The following is a 10,568-nucleotide window of genomic DNA, read 5'->3' on the forward strand; positions in this document are numbered from 1 at the left end:
GGAAACAGAAATCGCCACCGTATCTTTTCGTCCTGAGACAACTAGGCCCAAGTTCCGTACGTGTTTCGTGGAGATAAAACTTGAAGGGCGAGGGAAGCGGGGAAAGAAATAGCCTCTCCTTCTCACTAAATATCCACCTATCCCTTTTTCCTCTCTTACTCTCTCTACTTTCCTCTTCTTCCTATGCATGAATTCTGTTACACTGATTCCATTTCTTTCTTCAACTGCTGTTTTCCCGGGCACAACGCTCTCTCTCTCCCACGTTCTTAATCCTTATCCTCCTGCTTTCATTTTTCTCCTTCATTCTATCCGCATATTTACGCTAGTCTGAGCAAATTCCTCGACCCCTTCCTCCCTCTGTTTGCAGTTATTTTCTTTTCTCTTCTCGCAACGTTTCTGTCTTTTTTTCATTCAGTTCCTCCCGTTACCACCTCAAGGAGGTTAGCGGAAGCTTGGGAAGGTTGAAAGGATTGGGGGGGGGGGAGGAGACGAGAAAGGTGCTATCCGACGAATGGGAGGGTAAAACCAGGCGCTGGGGCTCTGGAATGCAATGCCTTTAGCACCTCCGTCTAAATGTCTGCCACCCCCGATTTCGGCTCTTCCCCAGGGAAGTGCTTTTAAGATATGTTGATAGACGTGCCCTTATCTCGCTTCTTCCTAAACGGCTGTAAAACAGGTGGAAAATCCTGTTTTTTCCCGTCTAGAGGTATCTTTGTTCTCTTTATGGTGTTTACGTTCTCTGTTTTTGCCATTTTCAGGCTCTGAGTCCCAATAATGTAGGTGCATAGGATATCATTCGATTCCATCAATATCTCACTCTTATAAGCATAATTCTCCTTTTTCGGGCGTCATACCATTCATCATAAAAAAGGATTGCATATGTTAGTATGAGTTGATGTTTGATTAAAAATTTTCTTCTTATAACTGATTTCATGCAGATATGTTAATTTCTCGATAAAGAATGTTTTTTGCATTTTACAAGGCGTACCCTAAAGAATATATTTCGATAATGTCTTATAAAAGTTTTGTAACTGTACTTATTTCGTAGCCTTTAGAATATCTTACAAAACAATTGTTCAAAAATTTTAGCATTAGGAGCCCGTAGTTTGGGGTCACTACCCAGTTCTACAAACATTTTGCCATTTTTTTTCAACTTAAACGTTAGTATGATAATGAAACCATGCATCTCCCCCATCAATATACATCGATACCATTTATGCTCTCCAAGAGAGTTGGCGTTGTTAATATTGCTTTTTGAAGGTTTTTTATGCACCTTTATTTTTTAACTGGCCCACTGGGCTGTTACAGGCCCTGTATATTCATTCAAAGCATTCAGTTAGGTCCCAGATCCCACTTAAGGAAAACACTTTTTTTCAAAAATGTGGAATAGAATTTTTGATAAGGCAAGATAAATAAAGATTATAAATCTTTCAATCTATCGTATTTTAGGCTTTTCATTTGTATTCAAGTATTTTTTTGACAAAAAAGTCATCTTAAATTTTGACAAGCACATTTCCTTGAATTTCAGTGACATTTGTGAGGAATAGTGTTCGTGGCAAGGATTAATATATTAATATGAGTGAGTTTTACATCGAATACTATTTCTATTCGTATTTAATCGAGTGCCGTGCGTTTGCATGTATTCCTATTCCTCTCTCGAGTGGCGTTTTATCATATATCCTGAGGTTAAGAAATATACACGTACCGAATATTCGCCGGTTATTTTTCCTATAAAGCTGCACTGGAATTCTCATAATTTTCTTATGAAGAAGCTGTAGCAGAGGCATTGAGTATTAGTCTATCTTTCCATTTTCCTTTAAATTCTGGGCTAGTAGTGGCGTTATTGGGCTGGGTAGTGTTTTTTTAATGAATCTATTTTGTCACATAGCGGAATCATAATTCGCCAAAATATTGGGAAGTAGCATCTTGCTTATTGTATTTTATTCTCCATATTATTTAACGACTATTGATTTTATATAATAAAGTGAAGTGTTGTTACAAAAATCAAAATTAAACACACTGGATTAGCTAAAAACAAGGTTTTTGTAAAATAAGTAATTATGCTGTAAATTTTATGCTGCAGCTATAAGAAAGCATCACTTTTACGCAGTAAAAATATATTTAGGCCTATGAAATTAAAATATGCTAGAAGATTAATTTTTATTTCAAACAAGTATAACGTGTTTTATTTCTAGGTATACCAGATATTCTTTCACTGAAATCATTTGTGTGAAATTATTTGTTGGCATCTCTTCGTACCTTGCAAGTGCTGAAAAAATTCTAATTTACTAGATAATCACCTCATAAAAATCACCTCAAAATTTGTTGATTTAAAATCTAAGTATTGTACATGCATGCTTGGTGAAAAGTACTCGCACATAGTAATGGATAGGATGTAGTGGAAGAAACGAAACAATTATTCTTATTATACGTCCTGGCAAACCACTTTAGGATTAAATTTAGTTAATACTTCTTTTTTTTACTTTTTTCCCTAAAATAATTGCTCAAAGCAACCCATAGTGAGTCATTACAGATTTGCCATCTTTTCTTCGGAACTTCAAGTTATTATGAGAATGCAGGCAGATTAATCCTTGGAAATAAGATTCCGTCAAATCGTAGAGATTAAAAGCCCTATTGAATACCAGAATTTGGACTCATTGCTGCAATTATGTAGTAATTTTTCGCTAACCCGTATCTCTCCGTTGAGTTACACTTTAAATGGGGATGGCGCCACTGATAGTCGAATGCCGTCCTGTCCGAGTATCCAGCGGAAAGAGAAATGGCGGCTGTCCCAGAGTTCCGTGTGTCTAGAAATATTCACTGACACTGAATTCAGCTGAATCTTTGTGGATAGAAGGTGAATTCATGCGTACTACACATAAAAATTAGCTTTACTCTTGATTTTAATGGTGAAATGTTTGCGGAATGCACATTGGGGGCAAATGATCAATTACATAATCTTTCCTCTTTCCATGACAAGAAGTACTCGTAATTTTGAATCGATTTCGTGATTTGTGTCGAAAAGAAAGTAATATATTCTGACGAATTCCAAAAAGGCAGGTAAAATTTTAAGAAAAAAGTAGCTTAGCGAGTTGTTTCGGCGGATTTGAAGCTGAAGCAAGCGATAACGAAAATGGCCATTCTAAAATTAAAGCCAGCAGGTACTGGGAAATAAATTTTTTATTTTGACCTTACCGTATACGCCCTTCACCTCCGTCTCCACCTCCTCCTCCACTGCCAGCGATCATCTTGAGCTGCTGTTGGAAGCCTCCGAAGCCTAATTATACCCATCCTCTGCCGCTGAATATTACTATCGCCGACCGAAAGGTATTCAATTAGTCGGTTTAAACCCATGGACGAGATAAAACTTGGGGAGTTCGACGCGGTACCGGTTGAGCTCCGGTTATGGCTGAATAATATATACATATATATGGGTTAAAAAAAATTGGTTGAACGTTTCACTGGCAAGGTTTCGTAAGCAGGTCATGCGGTTGTCCAAGAAGTGGTTGTGGTAGCCCTTTGCCCTAATCTCACCTATTCCTCCGCTCCTCCCACCTCCTCCTCCCTAGGGCCTCCCTGCCCATTCCGCGGAACCCTTTCCCTCCTCCTTCGCCCGAATCCCCACTTCCTATCGAGACCGGGATCTTGGTGCGACTGAGGCCCGTCGCAATCGGACGGTGCAGAATTTGGGACCTGCGGGGAGAGAGAGAATGGGGAGGGGAGGGTGAGGAGAGGGGGTTGATGGGTAGGTTTTAGGGCCCCGGAGGAGGAGGAAAGGGAGAGAGAGAGAGAGAGGCGTGTGGAGGCTGCGTAGGTGGAGTTGGGAATGCAGAGAGGGGAGGCGCTGGGTAGGTGATGCGGTGGTGGGGTGGCGAGGATGATGATTTTTTTTTCAAACTTTTTTTTTATCCTCTCTATCCCTCCAGCCGAGGGTTAATACCGGGGCGGGGTTCAAATCCAGACTTTTTGGTTCGTGACGTCAGTGCCCGGTACCATCCGCCTCTCGCCCCGCTCTCTTCTACTGTTTTTTTCCTACATCTTTCTCCATCCTCTCTTCCCATCGTCCTATTCCATTCCCCTATATCTCTCTTCATCTCCTCCACGTTCCCACCGCTATAGCCATCCATCCCGCGTCCCTATCGCCCTATTCCTCTTTTTCCTTCCCCTAAATTTCTTTCTCTATCCCCCAGTCTCCGCGGTCGTTACGTCATCGCGACCGCCCCACTCCCGCCATCTATCTTTCTCTATGCCCCACCCGCCCGTAACCTATCTCTCTGTCTCGCTATGTGGACCGCCTTCTATGGCAGCGGCTCCTCCTCCCTCACAACATCTCCGCCTCTCCACTCCGGCCCCAACCTCTCTCTCCCTTATAACTCCTCAGAGAGAGGAGGCGACGACAAAATGGCGGATTCTCCTCTGGAACGATCGTTATGTGCAGCCGTGCTGCTCCATTCACTGTGTGTGAGTTTGCATGTGTGCGCATGTGTTTCCCCGTGTGTGCATGTTGAGTTTCACAGTTGTGTCTGTACGCGGGTTGCGAGTGCAAGTTTTTTTCTGCCGCTCCTAATGAGATAAGACAATGATCCTGCCACCATACCAGATCCCAGAGGGGCTCCCCTCGGTGCGAGTTGGCGTCTGGCGACTGTTACCTCCTCCTCCTCGTGGTTGTATACATTCCTCCCCTCCCCTTTCCTCGAGAACGTGGCGTATGTGTCATGGCACCAGAGGTTGGCGTAAAACGTGTGACAGGGGTGACCACGTGTTTCTGAAATGCTCAACAGTTACGTCGCTTCTAAATAAATTAAACCCCGATTTGCGATAAGATAAGGCTAATTACGGTTTTTTATCTAAAAGGGTGACTCACGGAATCTCCTCTTTTCACTGTGATTCCTCCCTAGCCTGTATTTCTTCGGCTGGCGTTGTAAAAATTCTTTTCTAAAAGTGGAGCATTCACTTTGGCATATGCTGGCTATTATGGTGGCAATTTGACCGTTGGGAGAGGCATTGTGTTTGGGAATGAAATAAGGCATGAGGGGAAGTTTATCATACATTTTTGGGGAAAACGGAAGTAGAATTCGTTGCCGGGAATTTGAATCGTTTTTCAAATCAACTCCAATCAATGTGCCATTAATCATGGGAGAATCAAAGATTGTGGTTCTCACTAAGCACTATGAGCTTATAGAATATCTATGCATTTCAAATTTATCTTTTTCAGTGATATTTTTCCTTAGTATTCGCCGTATTTTCTTTATTCTTGCAGAGTATTGTGTCTCATAATCCTTGGTAGTAAGGAATGTAGTATGTACTATATATATATTGCATTATATTGTTTTTTTGTAATTCACGGTTGTACCACGTGGTAATTATTTCCTTTTATAAGGATAATTAAATGCTCCTTTTCCTCTAGGGCTTGTTGGCCATTCCTTGCGCGTACTAAATAACTCATTACACGTTTTTATGAACACTGGGACTTCAGCAAGCAGTCTTCGCTCGCATTTATCCTTCTCGAATTTCAGTCGCACGAAGGAGGGTTAAAAGAAATACCCGCGACATGCTCCATTTTTCCTTATCGCCCTTATAAAGACTTGGGGGGAGGCACCGTTCTCGGCCTCGGTTGCTGAGTGTTAAAAATTGATTCCTATCATTCGCATTAGCAGGCTCTTTCCGTGTAAAAGAAAAACCTTAAGTGTAAGGTGATAGATGAGATTTCCTTTTTTACCACCCTTTCCTTCGGCATTTAAATTTCCTCCCCTCGGTAAAAACGTATATTTTGCCCAGTCAACAAGGGAATTTTGCCTAATTTTAGCTCTACATTCGCCTGCCATACGCGATTACCGGTATCTCCTCTATTCCAAACCGAAAGATCGGAACAGTTTCACTACGTGTTGCGTGGGCCAGAAAAAGAGCCCAGGTGTAAACTTAACATCGCTTTTTGACTTTAATGTTGGGAATTTTAATTTGAGTCTCTCACGAAAGGGAATGAAAGGAATGGGGTGTGACTGACGCCCGAATAGCGTGGACACTTCGATTTATTTCCGCGAATCGTTAAGTTTCCTTGTTTGCCTTGGAGCAGAAATTTCAGTTTATCTCTACGATTAGCATTTTAAACGTATTGTGCACTAATGAGGATTAACCATTAGTTTGAAACCAAGAAATGTCCTGGTCCAATGGTAATGGTTATAGATTATTTACTACATTTATGACTTGGAATTGAAAATTTAAAGCATCGGATGTAGACGAATTTTCAATGAAGGGGTTTCTGATACCATGAAATTCATAACAAAGCTACCTCATTAATATGTACGCCCGAAGAAATTATTGGTTTTTGTCAGCTTTGCTATTTGCTCTTTATTTATCTCTAGTAAATTCGTGCCTCATTGCTCAATACATTATGGAAGTAGAGCATAAAAATCCTGGTATTAAATTAGAGTCATAGTGATACCAAATACCTTGAAGTATAAAGTTGCCAACAATATATTTCGATAAAAATAGTTAATCGTTTCAGTGAGCTCCAGGTCAATAGCATGCATATAAAATGGTAATTTTCGAGGTTTATTCCTATTTTCTGGTGAACTCACTGATGAATTGACTTTATCGCTCAATTTTTGGCCATCAGTAATTCCAGTTTACATACAGGTTTCTTAATTGAGAATAGAAGGTGAGTAGTTTGTGTCACTAAGGAGGTGCGTAGAAGGTGCTTTATCGTTGAAAGTACTGTCAATTTGCTGATTATTTTTACTACCAGATAGTTTTTTGATGTAAATATTGGGGGGTTTTCGAAAGCATAAAGGAGAATATCTTATGGTTCAGAAAATGTTTTCGGTAAATTTATAAGTTGCATTCGATCATGCAGAAGCTTAGTTGCTTATATAAAGTCATATGCATTCCAATTTGTGAGAAAGATCCTTTGGAATCCAAAAAAATAGTTTCCTTAAGAAATGCATAGGATTCACGGTTAAAGTTTCGGGTTTGTTACTTTGAATAATTTTAAGGTCTTGAAATTTTAGGTTGAAGTTTTCGCTAACGTATAAAGTTATGAAATATTTTACTTTTAAATTGATTTATGTCTACTGTTATATTCAGTTTTAGTTTTCAGTGGATTCCAGTTTATCACGCCAAAGTTACCCATTTGTAAAATGACTACTTCGTTTACAGGGATGCTAATTATGTGAATTGAGACGTAGCCGATTTAATGAGAGCTAGTAAATACAGAGAATAAATTAATGGCATTTGCTCATTATGGACATATTTTTATATATAAACAAACTAAATAATCGTATGCCGACCGAGTGTTAAGGGCATGATTTTGGTGCATGATAACAATTACACCTTCTTTTGCTGCTAAGAATTCTTGTAGCGTTCTTTCTCACTCCTCTTGTAAACATCATGTATGAACTTCTGCCAGTTGGAAGAGATTAAATGAGGTGATGGAAATTATGTGCCTAAGTTATTATTTACGAGGTGAAGCACATATCTGAAAACTAATAGTTCGTTTAAAGCAGTATGTAAAGCTTAAGTAATATATTTTCAATGCCCAACTAAGTATTCCTTTTAAGCTATTTCATTTCAGAGAGCAGCAAATGTACATCATTGTACACCCTTCTGCCCTTCAAATGTATTTTAGAGTATACGATGGCAACTATTAATCAAAAGATATCCAAAATCATCTACGACTGCATGGTCAAAAAGCAATATTAACTTAATTTGTTTAAGATTTTTCAAGTCCAATTAAATTAATCATATAAATCGCTTAAAATTGTTTGAATAAAAAATTAACTGTCATCGAAATCAAAATAATATATGTAATGCATTTCGAAATACAGTTGATATTTTTAATCGCCTCTATATAATATTTACTCAGAACGGTCAAAAGCAAGCTAATGAATTATCAAACCACCCAATAATACTAAAAATAAAATGTACACACTAAATTCTATTCCACTGTCGAGAATATGTTTGTATCGTTGCAAATGGATTCGTGAAAAACATCATGATTCAATAAAGATTAATAATTCCATTACATTTCATTGTATCTCAAGATTATAACTGATCAATATCATTTTTGTGCCTGATGAGTTGTTGCCGACCAAGTCCGTTTTGCCGGCCAAGTTTTTGACAGGATGCTATGCTCAATGAATATACGGTTCTGATGTATAAAAAATTAACTACTAATTCATTTCATCAACGATCATGTTTGTTGACATGTGCAAACTTGGCGTTTTCGGTGGTAAACACTGTCAATCCCAGCATACTGTTCAGTTGGGTCGCGGTAAATAAAAAATAATTGTCCTTCGAAATGAATCATTCACAAAAATTTTAGTTTGGCCGCAGATCCTTATTTGGTTGAATTTAACTCGCGGCGGAGGTTGCTATTAAAAATGAAAACTTTTGAGTATTCTGTGATTTAACCACGCTATACAACCACTCCAACTTATGCTAATTGAATAAGTAATTATAATTATGAAAGTGAGAAAAAGGCAGCATTGACTTTGGCCAACGTCGCGGTACCGAGGAGATTGTTCGCAGAAATTGGATTGAAGATGCCCGACTTTACGGTTACTTAGGTCAACTTTCTATCAGTTTAGCCAATCACGTTAGATTTTAAGGGCAAAATTCTAATGCCAGTTATCTAATTTGCTTAGTTAGACAATTCGAAAAAAGATTTTTTCACTAGATGGAATACAGCGTAACCAAATATCATAAATCTCGGCCGTGGCTGCTTCGGTTATTGTCCCAGAGTCGCAGTTTTTGTGAACAGAAAACATTGACATGACACAGCCCTCATAATATTTTGGAGAGAAGTTAGTCCAATAATGTATTCACAAATGAATTGAATGCATATACGATAAGCATGCTACTACAATTTTGATGAATAAAACATTTGGCCTCGCATTGCATGAAAAATAATCACCGAACCGTAGGTTAACGTAATTAATGAGTTGGTAGTGCTTACCGTTGTAAAGGACAGCGACTCTGTCTGGTGTCCCCGGTGCGTTGGGGGGCGGGCTGGGAGCCGTGGCCCCCGCCGTTGGGCTGGACGGCCCCCACGGCGTCGGCGACGGCGTCCTCGCCTCTTCCTCGGCCGGCCCTGACGCCCCTTTGGTCTCCCCGGCCGCAGCCTCCGATTCCCTGGCCGCCTTCTCCCGGTCCCACGGGTACTTCCACTTCTTTGCCATCAAACAGCGCGGCATCTTGGACTAGATTTGTCTCCCTTCTTATGTTTACAAATAATCTTTGGCGTCGACTAGACACGTTGAAAGAAAAAGGCAAGTGTTTATTATTCCCTGCGTTTGGGCAGAGATCTTTGTTTTCCTTTTAAGAACAAACGAAAGGAGCGGACGGCCTCGAGTACAGTAATAATTGTTTTGAAAACCTTTTTCTTGTATACATTTATATATAATATATATACTTGGTCTCCTTTTTCCACGGAGAGATAATATTCTCTTTTTAGAAAGTTCGTACTTCCCCTTAGAAATCTCACAATTTTCTCTTTCTTTTTTAAGTGTCAGCGATACTTGTCTTCTGCCACCACTTCTTCAAGGACGGTGTTTGCGTATTTAGAAAAGAATTTAACAGCGCTCAAGTTGAAGTAACTTTTTAAATGCGGTGAACTTAAGGGCACGAGTGTCTTTCAGCTTTGCAGTTTTTATCATCCACGAAAAGGGACTTCGCGGCGGGGGAAAAAAATGTGGTTCGCAATACTGGGACAAGCGTGGCAATCAAGTGTCAAGCAGCCTTTGTTTTTGCTTCCTACCCTGTCTTCTTTTTTTCCGCCCTCCCGCGAAGGACAGCTATCCCGCGCGCCGCGGCCCGTTTCGTCTTTGGCGCTTTCCGTCACGTGTCCCGGCCGGAGGGCCGTGGGTCGCCCGTCCCCCACCGCCGCCCTCCTCCGCCGCGGCGGCGCGTCGTCGCACTACCCGCCGACGCCGCCTCCTCTGCGGGCCACGTGGACCTCAGCCGCCGGCACCTCCTCCTCTTCTCCTCCTCTCCTCTGCCCTCCGCCCTCCACCTCCTCCTCCTCCTCGGGCAAGAAGATCTCTCCCGCTGCTGTATCCCTAACGTGGCTGCACCAACACCTCTGGTCGTCTTTCCTCCGCCTCGCGAAGATTCCCAAGCACCGGCGGCGAATCTGTCCTCCTCCTCCTCTTTCCCCGCGCCTCCCGCTGACTTCCTCTCCCTGATGAACAGCGTGATCCTCAGCGGTCTGTCTGACTTCGACGTTGAGAGGAACAGGTTCGGCCTCGACTTCATCCGTCTTGAGCGTTATCCTTCGCGGACGGATGACTTGAGGCCGTCGTCGTCTTCGTGATCTTCCGCTCTTCTGTATTCCTCACGTTGTTGCCCACCCAGGTGTTGAGTCTCATTCGCCCGCTGTTAGGCTCCTCGCTGAGGTTTATCAATTTTTCAAGGTCTGCGCACGTGTTCTCCGAGGGACGATGCTGACAGGAGTGCCGATAAGGGTGAGCATTCCAAGTTACTATGAGGTCTAAAAATCTGCAAACAGCTGATGATGAAGTCTTGAAGCGATGAAGAATTTTTGAACTGACACGGCGTGATTTTTGAAATGA

General features: G+C 41.2%; 1 protein-coding gene across 2 annotated transcripts in view; it reads right to left on the reverse strand.

Moving 5' to 3' along the window:
* Positions 1–9,913, reverse strand: part of LOC124159295 (extensin-like) — a 30,357-nt gene extending 20,444 nt beyond the window's left edge. Inside the window, exon 1 of one of the 2 annotated variants that reach the window (XM_046535018.1) lies at positions 8,954–9,913. In XM_046535018.1, the coding sequence (XP_046390974.1) occupies positions 8,954–9,191 (238 nt within the window). In that variant the 5' untranslated portion in view covers positions 9,192–9,913. Of the gene's footprint in view, positions 1–3,195; positions 3,612–8,953 lie in introns of those variants that run through there. The other variant, XM_046535028.1, reaches the window with a different exon arrangement.
* Between the last annotated feature and the right edge of the window lie 655 nt (positions 9,914–10,568).

This window comes from Ischnura elegans, chromosome 1 (genome assembly GCF_921293095.1).
Source record: "Ischnura elegans chromosome 1, ioIscEleg1.1, whole genome shotgun sequence".
NCBI classification, from domain to species: Eukaryota; Metazoa; Arthropoda; class Insecta; order Odonata; family Coenagrionidae; genus Ischnura; species Ischnura elegans.